Raw genomic sequence first — 20,223 nt, forward strand, 5'->3', positions numbered from 1 at the left:
CTGGAAGAAAAATGATGCTGAAATGTCTTGGATTGGGACAGCAGTTGCCTTTTGACTAGTATGAAAAAAAAGAGAGAAGGATGGCATTCAAGCATGTAAAAAGAAGAGCTGCTGGCCATGACACTGTAGAAGTGATCTGACAGTTGTCATGGCTATTTCCCCTATTCCATAAAAAGTATATTTAACAACCACTTTCAAAGTGGCAGATGTTTCTTTTTGTTACATTTAAGATTATCAGAGTGGAACTACACTAATGCAGATGTTTGCTGGATGGCTGGGCTTATTTTTCAGTGTCTCTTTGCTGTAATCTAGCGTTTACCCATTTTTCTGCAGCCCAGTGTGGCTAGTGTTTCAATATGAACAATACCACCCCACCATTGATGGGATTACTACAATATGAATGTTCTGTCCAACCAGGAATGCAAAATAATTATACTATCTCAGTGGCTTTTTCATGTTTAAAAAAGGTTAACTTTGACATTGTAGTTTGCTGAATTATCCTTGTGGTTGCTGACACTAGAAGCAGACAGGGACAATGCCTGCCTCTCCATCTAAATTGTAGCTGTTATAAATCCATTTTCAGCTGCTGGTGCCAAAATAGAAATCAGCCATACAATGAGCTGTATCAAAACTGGGCTATTCAAGTCATTAATACCAACAAGACATACAAAGTGTGGTTTTAAAGGAATATGGGCAGGTTTGCCTCCCCATATTCCCACATCCTTGGCTCAGAAAATTGTCTTTTTAATGTTCACTGCCTCCAGGCCAGGATTTAGCTCTCTATAAGATCCAGTCTTTTAGTATGGACGATGATGTTGATGATCACAGCAAGTGGCAGTACCTGTCTGATTTCAAAAAAAAAAAGCTAAGCAGGCCTTCAATCAATTGTATTTGGATGTGATTGGCTAAGACAGGCAGGCAGCAGGCTTTTTCTTTCACTGCTTTCTACATACAAACAAGTAGGTGGAGGTAGAGTAGCTGGAGAAAAAAGGCCTTTGTTTGGGGAAAATATATACACCAAAGTACTGCAATAGAAGAAAGAAAGATAAAATAGTACAGTTAGGAGCTAAACAAAGGATATTCATCTTGCTTATATTTACTAAATTCCTCTAAATAAATCATCTGGAAAATGATAGCACACAACACACAGTTGTTAAACTGTGATCACACTGGCAAAAATAGTATTACTTCTTTTTAATACTTTTTGACAACAAGCCAATTTATCAATCAAGTAAATGCCATTTAAGTGGCAAACTATACTTCTTATCATCAGTTAGCCAAACAGGTTGACCTCATGTATCACATGAGAAAATAGCAATAGCACTTAGGCTTACATATCGCTTTACAGTTTCTAAGCAGTTTACAGAGTCAGCATATTGCCCACAACAATCATTTTACTGACTTTAGAAGGGAAGGCTGAGTCAATCTTTAGCCTGGTGATATTTGAATTGCTAAATTGCAATCAGCAGAAGTAGCTTGCAGTACTGCATTCTAACCACTGCACTACCGTGGCTCATCCTGGAATTATAGACCAAACTGAGAAATTAAAAAGTATCTGAGAAAGAGAAAGCAATGGTAACAACATATATGATGTACATGGACATCCTTGAAATACTGAATTGAGACTAACTGCCTGCCTGTCTGCAAAATAAGATTATTGGCTTGACATTCCACTCATCTGAACAGCCCATAAAGTACTTTAAAACAGGGTCTTCATTTGCTAACTTTTTCATGATAAATACATGCAGCATTTAGAGAATGAGTTTAATACGTGATGGAAAACCTATGGCACGTGTGCTACAGGTGGCACACAGAGCCATTTGTGCCAGCACATGAGCCGCAGGCAAACTTACCTCACTGCGCATGTGTGTGCCTCACAGCTGATTTTTGGCTGGTTTGAGGCCTTTTTTGGCCTTCCAGAGGCTTGAAAAAAGCCTCAGTTGTGAGTCCTGGTTTGAGGCCTGTTTTGGCCTCCCAGAAATGCTGCTGGTGGAGGAATGCGCTTGAACCATTCCTCCACCTGCTGGAAGGGCCACTTCTCTGCTACCATGGCACCACGATGTCCAGCAGGGACTCCAGCCTCTGTGTCTTTCCCAATGGCAGCAGTCCAAACGTGGCACAAGCTGCGGCGAGGACAGAAGCAAAAGTGATGGTGGCAGAGGAAGTGACAGCAGTGCAAAATGCCCTGCTGCCACCAAGGCCCACATCCATGCCACCACCTACCCACTGACCTGGCCTGCAGCCAGCATTATACCTGGGTCTACGGCAAAGGTACTTGGTGGGGGTAGGGAATTCTCTGCGCTCTGCCATGATTGGCCGTTAGGAGCGGCTGGTTATGAGGCATGGCTACTCACAGGGTGCTCTAGGTGAGGGTGCATGGGGTGGGGGGAAAATTAAGTCATCCCCGAAAAGACAGCCTAGCCGTTTTTTCAGAGATCAAAAGAAATTAAGGCCTGGCCTTATTTTCTGAGGAACACGATAAATAAAAATAAGTAAATAAAATGCTAATATTAAAGGCTGCAGAGATTTAGGGTGGTCCCGTAGGCCATCTGTAAAAGTAGCCAATATGATTTCTGCCCCATGCCTCAAGGTGAAAGCAGACTACCCTGTTTTACACAGTATATTCTTAATTGTAGGGCAATGATTCTTAAACTACTCCAAGGTACTCCAACTGCAGGTAATTACCCATCTCATGCACAAAGGGACACCCCGGTAATTGACAATTAAAACATAAAAGCCTAAAAACCATATAAAATACAATAAGAATAGCCAAATTAAAAAAAAAGAAAAGGATTAATTAAAAGATAAATAGTGGTGATGGGCCATCAAATCTAATTCTATGCTTGAATCCTTCTTTTGACACCATAGATGTGAAGGTCAGAAAGGAAAATAATAAAATTCTCACTTGGCTTATAATTTTCACATCATTTTTTAAAAATGATGAAAAAGCTATTGAAGAAATTACTTCTGAGTAAGCAATTCCTCCTACTTGTTATCACTTGCATCTCAGGGTGTAAATGTACCAAAAATTCTCAAAGATGCAAAGCTAGTGAACAAAGTAAAAGGCTAATTTATTGTTGAGTTGCTGAAAGAAATTCTTCGTGTAAAATATACTTTCAGACAACCTTCTGAATTTTTATGATAGCATCTTGAAAAGCAGTAAACCACTACTGAAAAATATGTGATCTGTGGAAATATCAGAAGAGACTGAAGGCGTAATAAAAGGAAAGGATTTGCTACATTAAGAGGCACATTAACATTTGAATAATTGTTACAAGATTTGAAATGCAGCATCAGGACTAGTTAGCTTTTACCCATTCATTGAAGAAAGAGTGAAGTGTGAGAGAGAGAGAGAGAAATGCTAATTTGGATTTAGGAACAAATAAAAATAAATTAGTTTCCCCTCAGTATTAAGGTTTATTAACCCTTCTCCTATACACACATACAAATTAGGCCAAAACAAACATAATTTACTTCCTCTTGCTCCCCAGTCCTCTTGTTTGCAAAGTGATCAAGAACAACCTTAGTAGGTAAAACTGGCATGTACGTCTTAATGGCAAGGAAAGATTGTATTGATTTACAATAAGTTAACAAGCCACTTGTAGCATAAAAGTAACATCCATGTGTTTTTAAGCATGCATAGTTTATATTTACTGCTTGGCATGAAGGAAGGAACAACAGCAATTTAGAAAAAGACAGAGCTGGTGTATATGTCTCACACATTGAGGTGTATTTTGGGGTATGAGATTAGGAATGGCAAATGTTTCAGGCCCACTTAGCTTTGGTGGAAATGATTGATTGAATATAACTGATTTAATGATCCACTGTGTAAATTTCCATATGGATGACTTAATAGTTGAGACAAATACATGCTACTATTCCAGTTTTTAATTGAAAGGCATAATGCATTTTGGACTCAGGAAGAAAAGGAAGTTGTATCATGCAGCATGTATTACATGAAACAATCTAGAACATCCTCAAACTTGTTAGATACGTTATTGTGCACAATTGAACTTATTTGTAATCTTAGCTCCATTATTTCTTGGGTGGTTGAGGGAGATCTTTCTTATTTTGTATCTTCAACGGTTGGGATTTTTTAGTAGCAATGAAGTCATGTGTTTTGTACAGGATTCTCTTGTGATTAATTCTGTGGATTTTGCAGGATGGACAGTGAGCCGGCCAAGCTCTTTGCCTTCATTCTCTCTTAACTATTCTAGATGTCTGTCCTATATACTGTATATGCTCTGAGCAGTATGTATAGTGAAATGTTGTATGGTTGCCAGGTAACTGCTTTTGTCTCTCTTTTCCTTGGTAGCATTGTCTGAACTGGAGAACGGTGCTTAGAAAAGAAACTAACAAGCATCCACCAGGAAGCTATATACCCTCACATATTTTTAAAGTGGAATAGAACAGGAATAGAGAAAGACTTGGATATTTCTATTTTCCTATCTTCTGAAGCACCAGGTGCTCTTCCAGCATATGATGGAGGTTGTACTTGGGCCACAACCTAGAAGAATTTAAGCTCTGGAAAAATATGGCATTTGCAGCTACCGTGTTTCTCATAAAATAAGTCCAGGTCTTACTTTTTTTGAGTCCTGAAAAAATGGCTAGGCTGTCTTTTCAGAGGTGACTTAATTCTCCCCCCTTGCATCCACACCTAGAGCACCCCGTGGGCAGCCATGCCTCGCCACCAGTCGTTTCTAACGGGCAATCATGGCGGAGTGCTGAGAGCTCCCTACTCGCACCAAGCACCTTTGCTGCAGACTCGAGACCTTCAGCACCCACTGCTGCTGCTTCCTGGTGCCATTGCTTTCCCTTCTACCAGTGCCACCGCCACGTTGGAGCTGCCGCTTCCGCGTTTGGAGCTGCCGCTTCTGCATTTGGAGCGGCTGCTGCATTTGGAGCGTTGCCACCATTTGGAGTGCATTTGGAATGGTGGCAGTGCTCCAAACATGGAAGTGGCAGCTCCAAACATGGCAGCGGTGCTCCAAATACAGTGGCAGCTGCAAACGCAGAAGTGGCAGCTCCAAACGTGGAAGTGGCAGCTCCAAACACAGAGGAGGCATGGGTAGAAGGGAAAGCAATGGCGGCGGAGGAAGCAGCAGTGGCAGGTGCTGAAGGTCTTGGCGCTGCAGCAAAAGTGCTTGCTAGGAGTAGGGAGCTCTCCGCGCTCCGCCATGATCACCCATTAGGACCAGCTGGTGGCGAGGCATGGCTGCCCGCAGGGCGCTCCTAACAGCAAGTCCCCCCTGCCCTCCCCCCCTTTTTTGCATATTTTAAAATAGGCCTAAATTTGGGCAGAGGGGCTTAATTTCATTTTATGCCTAGAAAACATGCTGGGTTTTCCTATGGGGGGGGGGCGTATTGTTGGAGAAATACGGTATGAAACACTAAAAATCATATTAAAAAACTGGAATGGGTAAATTTTTGTTATTCAAAAGTCACAATTAACATTTGGAAGATAATAAAGTAGACTACAGTATTTTGTGAATGGGACTGAATTTGAGGAAAAATTGGAGAGTGTTTTTTTAAACTAATATATATCTAATATTTGGCCTTACATATCTATTTCCATTTGTCATTTATTTTTAATAATTTTAGAGAAGGTTGTCAGGATCACAGAATTAATGGACAGGGAAAAAAGGAAGACTGGAGACTGAAGAAACTTTGTCCAGATTTTCTGGATCCACCGATGGTGTGTTAAGGAAGAGGCTGACAACTGCCTCTTTCAAATTTGTAATAATTGTGATAGAAAATCTCATAAATGTGTTAGTTAATTAGCCTTGTGTGAGTATATTCATAAAATAATTTGGTGTTTCTTGATTACATTATTGTTTTTATTTGGAGTCGCCTTGAGTTCTGGCATTACAAGTATGTTTTAGAAAGACAAAAACCCAAAGGACCAAAGAAAATTTTTGTTCAGTTAGATAATTTGAACACTATTTATTTTCTAGTGCCTAACTTAACAAAACATAAACATACAGAAGTGATTCGAAACTCCCTTTGCTGTAGTAACAGATGGTGAACAAGCATCAGTGAAGTGATGGAAAATAGGTACATATTTCTCTGGAGGTGCACGTGTCAAAAAGTTAGCTATAAGTCAAAGGGAATGGAATATAAAGCTCCCTTCCATATCTGCTTTTTGATAAATAGCTGACCATAAGTGTAAGTCAAATTAATCTAGTACATGGCTCAATGAACTGGTGACAAGGCAGCGGGTTTCCCTGAGAAATAATTCAAAAGGCCTCTCTTTCATTATATGTGAACGTGGACGTGGTACCATTAACCCTTGAACAATAGAACAAGAAAGATGGTTTGAAATCAGAATGAAAGATTGTAATTGTGAATTTTCAGAAAAGTAAAAAATGAGACTAAATTTTAGTTGCATTGTAGCTCTGTGAGCTGCTAAAACCACTGTAAACATTCTTCTATTTTTATAATTGTATAGAATTTAATTTATAAGAGATGGGATCTGATAAATATGCCTTAATATTTGCATGTCTTAATGGGAAGGATATGTTGTATCCTATTGTTGTTACTGGGAAATTTTTGAGGACAGTCTTCTTAATACTTAAATAAAGGTCACCAGTCAGACCTATTTTCTTCTCTTCTTTAATTCAGAAGAAACTTTCATAATACAGGCAAAAGCAAATGAAGATTACTTTCCCTTCAGGTAAAAAGATCTGGTTGGCACTATCATCTAGACTAATATGATCTGAAATGCTGTGCATGGCTTTATAATATGCTTTGACTTGCCCCCTCTGTTTGAATTAGACAATTTATGGCTGAAAAGTGAGTTGGGGAAAATAGATACCGAAGAGGGACTTGTGTTACTATTTAAAGTACGAAATTGTGTGGGCTATATGTCACACTGGTCTCTCTATGTTAATATGCTCATCATTTATGCTTGCCAGATAAAATTTACTAAGTTCTCTGTCAGAAACAGGACTGTTTTCTATGATCCATGATAGTAAGACAAATGTGACAAACCTTCAGAATAAGAGAGGTATGGTAAAAATACATTCTATTGTTATAGACACTGATATCCATGTTCAACACAAACTCATAGGATCAAAGGTGTCAAAGCTCAATCCCCACTTCTCAATGCAGAAATTAATTAAAGCATTGTCCCCAAAATTGTTATTTAGCCTGTCCTTGAACATATCAACCTCCAGAGTTGCTGAGTCTTAGGCAAGCAAGATATATAATCCAAAAATTCCCAGGAGTTTAACATTTTAATTGCTTAGTAGCGGTTCCTCATTATGTTCAAATGTCAAAGAGAATACTGAACTGACTATATGGTAATTCTGTGAAAGGAAAAGAAAGGAAAGAAGAGCAGAGGAGCGGGGAGAAAAGGAAAGGGCTCAAACAGCACTTAAATGAGCAACTTATTAAGTCAATATGATTTTCATACAATACAAGTGCAGGATTCTCTTTCTTGATTTGATTTTTCTCAATTTCTGTGTAATATTTCTTTCTTAACTCATTTTGACAATTAGTAATCCAATAAATGTAATCCTTTATACCTTCTATATCTGTAGAAAGGAAATTGTTATTGTTTTTAATTGTACCAGATAATACACCAACCAGGCTGATTTTAGGCAAAGATTGAATAGACACTGTCTTAGGGGACCAAAGTTTAGGGGGCATCAATGCCTCCATTCCTTATGAATCATTCTAAAAATGATCGGCAGGAGGTGGCAGCTTGAGTCAATGTGGGATTAGAGGTGATAGACCTTTGAGCTGGTACTGTCTACCAGTCTACTAAAATTTTGCTCTGATACTTTAAACATGGGTATTTTGCTTCTTACTAGAAAATTGTTCAAAATAATTTGCTTGTAGGGATATTTCGATTATTACAACATTATACCTAATATTTTGCCTTAAAATTTGATAGTCTTATTAGACATTAAAATAGCTCATTTGGAGATAGCATGAGAGAGCAATTTTTCCCCTATTTCTCTTCAATCTGATTGCTCAATCCAAAACATTTCTTAGCCTACAGAACAGATATGTATTAACCTCCACATCTTGTCACTAAAGGGTGTCGGTGGAAATACTGATTCTATAGTTAATTACAACTCCCAGCAGCAGTTCAGCTGTTTTTTTCTAGCCTTACAGTTCACCTTAGATCTATTCTTACACACCCTCTGACAATACTAATTTATTTTTGTGTCTCCTTCTGAATGATAAGTAATTTGAGGGCCAAACATTTACCATGTGTTTTCCCCCTCAATTGTAGTATGAGCTCTAAAGATGAGAATCAAGCAGCAAATGATTACTCCAAACGTAGGAGTAGCAATTATTCTTGAACAATTTCTTATTTGCTCTTATTTACTCAGTATTTTCCAGAATATTGATCCCAAAATGAACTTTCATTCAGGAGGACCTGGCACAGGAATGCTACATTGTAGTGAATAAGAAATATTCCAGCCTCATTGCTTTGCTTGTTCAAACTTCCTTTGTGCACACCACAGCCACTGACGTACATACATTTAATTGTTACATTTGTCCATATTTTTTAAAGATTAGATGATATTCCTGTAACCTGAACATAAGTTTTAAAACCACTAGTGTCCCATTCTCTTGTCTACATCTAGGTATCTAAAAGAACCAACAAATGCAGGTTTTGGGTAATAAAACCAGGAGTCTTGGTAGTGCAGAGGTTAAAAGGCAGTATTTCATGCAAAACTCTACCCACAGCATGGTGTTTCATCCTGACAGGGCTCAAGGTTGACTCAGCCTTCCATCCTTCCAAAGTTGGTAAAATGAGGACCTAGATCGTTGGGGCTGTATTAGGGAATCTGAATGAGTGTTTGAGAGACATAGTTTGTGAGTACCATTGTGACTATTTGTCTTTATGTCTCTATACATTTGTATCCAGTGGGAAAGTTGTTTGCCTGTGTATGTTTCTTTTCATGCATTTAGATAAGTATGTTTGCATACTGCATATCCAAAAGCCTGTCAGAATATCTCAGGTGACAGTTTTTAGCTATTTAGACACATACATATAGCTGTGTCCCAGAAAGTGATTTAGGGTGGCATACATAATAATCAAAATGTAGAGAATATATATTAAAAAACCTAATTTAAATTAAATAAAAGACAAAATTAAACTGGGTTTGGAAAATGCTATGTTACCTGATCTAAAAGGTCCAGATGGTACTTTGAAGGCCAAAATACTTCTGAATGTTGGCTCAATAAGGAATGTGTTAGGCAAATAAAAAAATCTTGGTAAATCTCTAAAAACTATTTTAATATTCACAGAGAGGCTTGTGCCAGTGATTTTTGCCATTTGAAAATTTATTTTGATTTCTCCCTATATACATGTCTATGCATGTAGTATATAAAAACAGAGTTAGCTACTGGAGTAGTTTAAAAATGCTGTAATTATAATTTTGATTTAATCTTGCTTCCTCATAATGACCTTCATAATATTTCTCCACTATTTTTTCCTCATAAAACCTTATGAGAACAGTGACCATATTTTGTTTGAAAAAAATAAATGATTAATTAGAAAAAAGAAGCAAATCTGTCAGGACAAAAAAACATTGCATGTTTATACTTTTGCTATAAAAAGTAAAATTCAAGAGTAAAAGCAAGAAAATAAATAATTAAATCAATCTAATCATTTATAAATATTTCACCAATTGGGTTTGGTGACCCAATTAGATACATTGAATTAAAAAAAGAGTGACTGGCTTTCCATGGTTGAGAAGGGAGTTAAACCTTGGCTTCTAGTCCCACTTATTATAATTATATGGTACCTCAATTGCCAAAAATATTATAAAGTAAATGGTTCTTACTTACAACTGGTATTACAATCAATGTTCAGCCCAAGGCATAATTAAATTTGAAGGAATGCAATATATTTTTGCCTTGGCCTGAACCAGGCTGATTGCGTTGGAATTTTATGACTTATAGGTCAGCAAGTATGTACTGCATAGTCATCAATTAAATGCCATACAATTCCACTACAAAACTTTCTTTTGTAAGTCTTGCAAGGTGCTCAAACATGACCATGCTGGATTTCAGAATGCTATCAACCTGAACTGCTTTCCATATATGACATCAAAGGGAAATTCAGCCACAGTTTGAACATGCTGATCTCTGTATGATTCCTGGAATGTTTCCCATCCAAATATTTATTTAGTGGCACAGATGTTCATATCATCAAGCTGTGTAGTAAATCTCATTTGAAAGTTCCTTACAACTGTAGCCAAGAGAATAGAGTTGGATGTAATAATGTGAATTATTTGTAACATCTAGCTTGTGGGTGATGGGTGAGAAAAGAGAAGAAAATGTTTCAATTAAAATCATAGAATCTATGTTCCAATTAAAAAAGAAAAAGAATGTTGGGATTCAATAACACATTTTAACTAGGTACCAATTAGATTTGCCAGATAATTGAGATTGTAGTCCTATTTTTAATACAACAATCAATGTTTTCCCATTTCATTACTCAAATAGTGTTGCCCTATCCCACCAGTTATATGCAAATAGCTTCCACTAACTTACTTCTACATGATTAAGTAAAATTGGATCATATGCAACAAGATAAATCTTTAGTGCTTAGTGCTTTGAAATAGTGTATAGTGCCTTGCTGTAGATCTTTTGATTCATCATTTCAGAGTTGGGACACAGACACAGACACACACCACCACCACCACCACCACCCAACAACAACAATAATGGTGAGACCAAAAGCTATGTTGAATATAATAGTCCAGTGGGACTAGATTAGCGGGAATTCATATCTGTGCTCTGAAACATGAAGTTTTATTGGTTACATTCCCAAAGGCCTTGTTAAGGGTTTAGTTACATTTTACCACAACTAAACAAATGAAGATCTGGAATTCAACTTTAAGAAATAAATTCAAATGAAAGGCAATTGAAGCACTCTTTGGGGATAAAGATTTAAATGGGGAAGAATGAACAATTGATAGCCTATTAAGACTTGTAATTTTCTACTTGAATTATTGACAACATGTGACATTAGCCCTCTACAAATTATGGTCTATAAACAGCTTGGAAAATATTACCTTTGCATTACAATTCAGCTGTCATAGACTTATTTTCATGGAGGTTGAATAGGTGTGAGAATGCAAGTTAGCAGAGACAGTATATTTTCAAACTAAAGAAACCTGAAAGCTTGATGGGTTATAGGTAATATGACTTTTTTAAACAATTCCAACAACAAAAAGATTTAGAAAAATCTAAATCTTTCCTCACCAATTGATTAACAATCATGGAACAAACAGAATTAATTAGCACAAGTTTGTTGGCTTAGCACTTTTAGAAGAAGTTGGGGTAAAAGTGAATTCCTAAACTGATTATATGTGTTTGTATATCACTCTGTGTGTGAATTTTTTTTAGGAAGCCTAGGCAAAGCAGAAATGTTTATTTCCATGAAGATGAATGGAAAAAAGATTAGTCTTTCTGTTTGACTTTTCATGTTTTATTGAGATAGTTTAAGGATGATGGATTAAAATTTATCCACATACAATTGTGGAGAGGTTAGCTACAATGTGAATGTTCTGTTTAGCTACTGCACTTGTTTGTTGGATTTATAGCCCACATGTAGGAATTCAAGGCAGTATATACTGTATAGTACTTCTCATGTTTTTTTCCCCTCCCATCATTGTAAGAGGTACCTTAGACTGTGATAAAGTGACTAGTTAAATGTCACTAGACCAACATCTTAATGAAAAATTCAAAAATTCAACCAAACTATGAATTGTCTATAACAATTCTACAAGATATTTATTTTCTTGGAAGGGTAACGCTCTGTTATAAAAAAGCATCATAAAATGTGAAACAGTAACTATTATAATTGGCAAATTTCAAAAATGTATTCCTAAAAATGTTAGTTGATAAGTTTTCTTCTGTATTTATGACTTCATCCTGGTGCCAGTCTGTTACTGAAGTTTAATTCACTACCTTTATCTCTGCTGCAATTTGCCTTGTAACCATACTGCTCAATTCAATAATTCTGTCAAGTGGTATATTTTTCTTCTTGACAAGGAGCCAAGCAATGATTTATTGCTTGAATGAACATTCTTTTCAAGAAAGCCATTTGTTTAAACATCAGCAAACCCCAAAATTAATTATTCATTTTATGCTAATTTTAGAAGTTTGTGTGCTTTAGAATAAGATTGCCAGGTATAATATATATATAAATATTAATCCTAGCTTGTGATTCTGAAAACTTACATTTTGTATTTAATTATTTCTTCCCTCTGCCAAAATGATTTAGTTTCTAAAGAAAACCTTTTTCTCTAACCTTTCTTTCTCTTATATTTTCTCGTCTTGCTTTAGAAAGTGATTTAAAAAACAAACAAACAGTAACTTCATGTTGCTCCAAATCTACCTACATGGCAGGGGTTTATAGAAACCAATAAAATTATTGAGAAGGTACTGTGAGCCACAACCATAAATAAAACCTACTGAAAAAAGTCTTGTAAATAACTGTTAGTGTGTACAAATATGTGGCAGACATCGATATACGAAGCTTATTTGTCATGTAATGTCAGGATTTTAGAATACTTCCTCATTTACACTTTTAAATGGGTTGTTTGATGTGTGCTGATTTTTTCAAGTTATAGAATTTTAGGAGAATGAAGGCAATGTCAATATGAATAATGAAGTATTATAGTTGGAGTATATGGGACTGCAATATATAAATACATTATCCACAAGAATAAACATAATATACTATATTATGTACTAGTATAATATACTGATACTATTTTTTTCCATGAAAACTTTATTTTCTAAAAAACGCATGTTTGATTTGATCTCAAATTTTATTTCTATGTTATATCTGTTCATCCCTTTAAAAAAATCACAGACATAGTTATCTAATTTATTAGAATTAATGTCAAATTAAGATACTAGAATAGAATAAATACAATAAATACAATACAATACAGTACAGTACAGTACAGTACAGTACAGTACAGTACAATACAATACAATACAATACAATACAATACAATACAATACAATAAATGCAACATTTTATTTGGCCAAGTGTGATTTGATACAGAACAGGAATTTATTTCCAGTGCAGAAGCTCTCAGTGTATATGTAAAGCAACATAATAATCATAATCTGTTAATATCAATCAGAGGGTGTTAATAAAAGGTAATAATAATATTACAGATGTACTACATAGATAAATATGCAGAGACATTAGACAGTATTGTGAGAATAAGGTGTTCAGAAGAATAATGGCATGAGAAGAAAAAAAATTGTCTCTGTATCTAGTTGTTTTGGCATGCAGTGCCCTATAGGGACATCCTGAGGAGAAGCGTTGAAATGGTTTATGTCCAGGATGTGAGGATAGATATCCTCACATAGAGTATGTAGATACTTTCTCATCCCTCCATCTGACCATACAATAAACTGTTGTTTCCTATCTATCAAAAAGGACTGGAAGGCGGCTATTCTATGTCCCTCAACCATGTGTTTGTTTTTTTCATTTTTAAAACCAGTAGTTGTGTCTGTATTATGTATATTTTGATATTTTAACTTGTACACATATGTACTCAACATGTTCTCATAAGATCCACCCAAAAGAAGAAAAAATATTGGAAATTGTTTTCCTGGAATAGGAATATCTGGGAAGGAACAAACACAGAGGAATTTTCCCAGAACAGTGTAGCCTGTTGTCAGAGACTCTTAGTTTGAAGAAGCAACTTAAGCATGTATAAAGATGTTCACAAATTTTTGTAGGATGTATTACATCTCATGTAAAGCACTTAGCACTTTTTAGTTTTGTTGCAAATATTGTCTGCAAAATATCTCTGAGAAGTGCCCCAAAATAATATATAATTGAAATAATCAAATAAATAGTCCTATCAAAGCTGAGAATCAGTTTTTACATTTTTATATTTCTGAAGGGTTCACTATGTGAGACTATCAGGCGACCTACTTTCGCTAGTGAACTTTTCTGTTTTGTTATTTTCTTCTTCCTATTACCATTTTGTGTTGATTAGGATAATAATAAAAGTTGGAAATAGGATGAGTGGGAATGGGGAAGTTGGAAATCAAGGGGAAAAGGACAATGCATTATTTCATTATAACATTTCTTTCCATCCCGTATTCTGACATTTAGAAAAACATAATATGCATATCTTTGTTCATTAACATCTTCAGGGATTTTTTTAGCAACAGTTGAAAAGGGAGAAGGCAAAAAATAATATTAAATATAAACTAACCTTTTACCATTCAAACAACACAATATGAAATCAAAAAGAAACATTAAATGAAATAGATTTATATAGATTTATCACACATAAAATGAGAACCTTGTCATGTGAATATTCAGTTTGTAACTACCTTATATGAAATTTCTTCTGTCATATTGTGGTGGCTTAGATCTTATAATGATGATTTCATTGTTGCTAATCAAATTTGTTCCTGAATTTGTTCCAAGGGTGTTCCAACTATCCATTGTCATAATTCTTCATTGTTTACATTCCTTATATTCTACTGCTGTATAGGATAACAGATATTTATGAGCTATTGAATTAAGTTTTGTGATGTTTTTTGAGTTACACATCTCAATCATCTTGTAGCTAGACCAATCAACTAAGTTTGAGAAAACATCCTTGAATAATTTATCAAACATAGATTAATGTTATTAATTAATTAAAAATTAATTGAATCTGGCCTTATCCTTAGAAAGCAGAATATTTTGACAGTCTTTTGTTGTCTGTATATGGCAAGGGTTTCAAATGTGGACATCTATATAAGGCTATTTCCCTCCAAGACAAAAATCAGATGGAAGGCATGATGTGTTTAATGGAAGACATAAAAACAATAATATCTCATGGTATATTCTTAGATATGCATGACACTTAAATTTCTCAAAACAACAAGAAAAAGGGCTACTCCTTCCACTCTGCAGACCAGTTGAATCTACATAATCAGGGACGCTACAAAGCAGCAGAATTCATACTACTATGTGATCATTCAGAATGAAACAAATGCCCTTAAAGCTGGTTTCAAGTAGATGGGAAAAGAATGTGGTAATATTATGGACTACTGCAATACATCTCCTTGATCAACATATTTGACTAGCATAGTAATAATAGTATAGTATAGCATACATAGCATAGCATAGCATAGCATAGCATAGCACAGTTCAGTACACATTGTTTCCCCAAAAATAAGACTGGGACTTATATTAATTTTTGCTCCAAAAGTTGTATTAAGGATTATTTTCCAGTTTGGACTTATTTTGGGGGAGATATGGTACTAATGTGTCAGTCTGGCTGACAATCTTAATCTGGGGTTTATTTTTGGGCTAAGGCTTATATTATGAGTATCCTGAAACATCATGCTAGGACTTATTTTCTGGTTGTCTCATACTACACATAGTAAAATTCTTGATTCACTGTAAGATGATAAAATTTGTCTTTTTTATATCCAGACCAAGATGATATCAAAGAATATCAAGGCATCGGTAATTTTACTTGGTATGCCTGACTATCCTGATAGAAATGTAGAAGTATGAACCATTATAACTGAATATACTTTACCTCTTTTTAACAGAAAAACTATTACCTCTTCTCCTTTTTCCCCATGTCACCATTCTACTAGGTGAAAGTAAAGTCTACTATTAGAACTTTGTCTAAATTGAGAAAATGTAGCACAAACTAGAAAATGAAACAACAGCAAATATAAATAATTCAGCCAAATGCAACAGTATCAATGAACAAAATTAACATAGTAAAGAGGAAAGCACCTTGTCTCATCCCTCAATTAATTATAGTTATTAAATCCTAATTCAGAAGAATGGTAATTCTATTACTGTGTTTCTCCAACGATACGCCCCCCCCCAATAGGAAGACCAGCATGTTTTCTAGGCATAAAATGAAATTAAGCCCCTTTCCCCAAATTTAGGCCTAGTTTAAAACATGTGAAATGGGGGAGAAGGCAGGGGGGGAACTTGCTGTTAGGAGTGCCCCACGGGCAGCTACACTTCACCATCATCCGCTCCTAACAGCCAATCATGGTGGAGCACGGAGAGCTCCCTTACCCCTCCCTTACCCAGGACAGCAGGTGGGCGGAATCGGCATGGATGTCTGGCAGCATTTCAGCTGCTTCTCAGGCCTCTGTAGCTTCCACGGTTCCCACCGGTGCTGGCGTCTCTCATGCCAGCACCGTCTCCAACAACAGCCTCTGAGTCACTCCCGCTTTTCTCCTGTCTCTGTAACAATAGGAAAAAAAAACATTTTGAGGTACCTGGGAGCACCGCGTGCTGTGTTTTGGTTTAATCCCGAGTGGCTGGATGGGCACGAGAAGAGCCTAGCAAGCGTCTCTGCTGCTGCTACCCTTGGTGCTCTAGCCTCAGGCTCTGCAAGTTTGCAAAAGTCCCGGTGTGCAGCCCGTTCCTGCATTCCAAGCACTCAGGCCGAGCTTCAACTGTCCCTCTCTCTCCAGCGCTGTCCCCAATAACAGTGGCAGCAGTGGCAGCGGGAACTATGGAAGTGTTTCAGATGCTTCTCAGGTGAGGGAGCCACCTCTGTAACTTCCACGGTTCCTGCTGCTGCTGCCGCTGTTGTTGGAGATGGTGCTGGTGAGAGAAGGACAGCTGCAGCTCAGCCTGGGTGCTTGGAATGCAGGAACGGGCTGCACACCAGGACTTTTGCAAACTTGCAGAGAGTCCGAGGCTGGAGCACCAAGGGTAGCAGCAGCAGAGACCCTCACTTGGCTCTTCTCATGCCCAAGCCAGCTGCTCGGGATTAAACCAAAATGCAGCGTGCGGTGCTCCCAGGTTCCTCAAAATCTTTTTTTTTTCCTGTTGTTAAGGGGATGGGAGAAAAGCGGGAGCAACTCAGATGCTGTTGTTGGAGACAGCGCTGGTGCGCAGGGGGGAGAAGAAATTAATTCACCTCCCAGAAAAGATGTCCTAGACATTTTTTCAGGGCTCAAAAAAAAAAAAAAAAAGGCCCTGCCTTATTTTGTGAGAAACACGGTATGTTGCTAGAACTAAACAACTATTATTTCTCTCAATCTCTGTTTCTCTGTGTGTCTTTCTCTGTGTTTATGTCTGTGTTTATGTCTTTGTCTCTCTTTGTCTCTGTCTACAGAACCTCAACATTCAGGTGTTCATACAAAAACCAAAGAAAAAGGAAAGTTCCCCATATGATTTCTTTCTTCTTGTTTCTCAAAGGGGCAATTCAAACCTCTTTTGCACCTCCTCCTCTGAAGTTACTCCATTATCTGCTTCTGGTCTGGAATGATGTGTTTCTAGGGTCTGGAGATAGGAATATCTTCTCTTCCAGGCCTAAATAGCTGCTACTAGTTGTGGTATATCTATTTTCCCTGTTGTCAAGGTTGAAATTATATTGCCTTTTCTGCCTACCTTCTAAAATCCTCTGCAATCATGTCTCATCAGTCATGATTGACCTGCTTTAAGAAATGGTCCTATGGTATTGGTTTTAATTTACTAAATCAATGTAGTACTAGTATTCATTTTTTTTTACTTCTTATATCATGAATTCAGTTTTGGAGGTTGTTTTCTGTATTTCAATGTCTGGGTTGTATGGGGTTACTAAATAATAACAAATGGCAGGTTTGTGTGGAGGTATTGGTACATTGAACCAATACAACGCCAAGCAATAGATTGAACGCTGCAAAGTTAAAAAATGAAGAATCTGAAATATTCTTTTTATTTCTATATTCTGTTTTCTGTTATCTTAAGCTTTGAACTACAAAAATCTGATGATATGCTTTCATTTTAGTGCCACTATTTTAAAAACAACCTGAACTTGTGTAAGGTGTCAATCTGCCTGCTAGATTGTCATATGGCATTCCCCCCAGTGGCTGTATATGTCTGACAAAGACATGTGCCAATTAAGGATTGTAAAGCACTAAATTTCATCACTGCCCTCCTAGGAAAGCTTATCAGTGGCAGCAGGATGGCTGCTTGTGGAAGATATCAAATTATGTTGCTGTTCTGCTCCCTGAATAGCCTTATAAAATCCTCACAATGAAAATGGTGAAATGAGGGATATTGGAACACAAAACATTTCTTGATACAAGATGGCAATAAACTTAATAATGGAGCCAGGCTAGTAGTATGATAGATCACATATCAATCTGTTATAGAAGTTAAGCAAACGGTCAGCAACAAAACCTATTAACCTGCAAGGCAGTACAGGAAAGCCCCTCAACAATTACATTATGCAATGTGTAACTATAACTACAAGTACATCCAAATTCTAGATGTTTTGTAACGAAATAGCAAAAATAATCAGAAGTATACAAATTCTGCTGAATTAATGACTTTACTTGGGACAGGAACTCATTACCCACAGATTGGCATTTTTTTAAAATGTAAAAGTGGTAGACTGAATAATACATTTTAAGAAACTTTTGGATTCTAAGGTTTTCCTGAGAACTCTAGGATTTCCCTGTCTTCTTGATGGTGAATTCAGTCACAGCCCTAGTTGGAATGAGGAAGTACCTTAGGAAAGTGATGTATTTTTTTCTCCTACTGACCAAGTGAATAGTCAGCCATTAGGTCGGAATGGTCTATAAATCTCTTGCATTTAGATAGAAATTGGATTATAAGGGTTACAATCTTTTCAGCTGTTAGGCACTAGCATATAAATGTATTATTCCAGGCACTCCAATCATGTTTTTTTAATTAACAACACTAAACTTTAAGATTACTGTCAAATCCAGACAGAATTGATAATCTTTCCCTGGGGAGGATGCTGAAATCTCATGAGATTGTCAGTATGATATGCTAAAACTTAATGAGATCCTTCCTTCCTTCCTTCCTTCCTTCCTTCCTTCCTTCCTTCCTTCCTTCCTTCCTTCCTTCCTAATCTATGTCTAGGAAAGTCATGAGTTCATGCTGTGAGGCCAGTCTGTACACCATAATACCTCCATGTCTATGATTAGTATTATTTTTTTTATACTTCGTTTAGTACAATTGTATTATACAATTGTATTACTTGTTTCTAGGAGGGATTAATTGCCAGAATGAATGATTTTTGCCCATTAATTTTTGAACAAGACTCATCTACACAGAGCTCTTAAAGCTATAGCATCTGGGGTACAAAATCCAGACAAAAAGTCAGGTAGAATAAAGAAACATAGAAAACTGTCTTTTTTAGCATCTTGTCATCATCTGTATTATTTTCAGGCTGGATCCATTAACCCTAATAGCATTTCAATTTGTTCGATAGGTAAACCAAGTTGTCTGTCTGTCTGTCTATCTGTCTGTCCCTTACTCGCTCCTCCTCCCCTCACTATCACTATCACTTGCAAAGAAAATGTTGTTTGTTATGGATACTTGTTCAGGCAGTACCCATGCCAGTTAAGCAAATGCTTAAGCAATTTGTTTAATTATATTAAGCACCCATTAACAGCAGCCTAAACTTTCCCCTGGGCTGTATCAGTGGTATAAGATTCTAATTGTTAGAAGACTAACCAAGATTTTCTTCTTGTGTCTGTAGGTGATTTTAATTCTGACAAAGTTGTATGACTACAACCTGGGAAGTATCACAGAGAGCTCATTGTGGAGGTATGTAGAGCTAATAATTACTATTTTCCTTTAAAACAAACTTTCATTAACCTTAATTGATTTTTTTAATATGATGAAATATTTGTATAACACTCTATATGGTCATTTGGGGCTGTTCTAATTCTTTAGAAGCAGGGATGTCAACACAAACACATTCTTTCCACCTAACTACTTTCCCCAAAGTATAATCTAGAGTGCACTTTGTGGAAGCCCAGTTGAAAGGAATTTAGTTCTGATTTAAAAAAAAAATCACAAGATTTCAGTGTCAGAATATTTTAAACAATTATACAAATTTTAAACCAAGTTCATAATGATTTCTTCCTCAACAAAGTAGCAGTGAGAACATTTCTCCTGTTTTTGAAGGGTTTTTTGTTTGTTTTAAGCCTATGTCTATTATTTTTTCAAAAAGCCCTAATCCCATGTTAAAAACAGAGATAGCATTCTTTGACTGCTAATCCTTCTGTATTTTAGAGGCATGAATATAATTTGATAAATACAGTACTTCAGAAAATACCTGTCAGATATACTGAGAGAAAATGTTTCAAAGAACCTGGTGACTGGTCTTCTTGCAGCCAAAGCCAAATAAAGCCACCAAATAGTCCTTGTTTAATGACTTCAATTAGACCAGCAACTTTGTCACTAAGTGACACTTCCTTTAAGCAAGACATTACATG

General features: G+C 36.4%; 1 protein-coding gene across 5 annotated transcripts in view; it reads left to right on the plus strand.

The window, feature by feature from the left end:
* The window catches only part of SORCS1 (sortilin related VPS10 domain containing receptor 1), a 452,701-nt gene that overhangs the window by 136,357 nt on the left and 296,121 nt on the right, over positions 1–20,223 (plus strand). For all 5 annotated transcript variants that reach the window (XM_087932772.1, XM_087932776.1, XM_087932771.1 and 2 more), the window contains exon 2: positions 19,482–19,549. In XM_087932772.1, coding sequence (XP_087788898.1) covers positions 19,482–19,549 — 68 coding nt within the window. The remainder of the gene's footprint in view (positions 1–19,481; positions 19,550–20,223) is intronic.

Source organism: Pseudonaja textilis, chromosome 4 (assembly GCF_049901715.1).
Source record: "Pseudonaja textilis isolate UNSWEBS1 chromosome 4, rPseTex1.2, whole genome shotgun sequence".
Classification (NCBI taxonomy): Eukaryota; Metazoa; Chordata; class Lepidosauria; order Squamata; family Elapidae; genus Pseudonaja; species Pseudonaja textilis.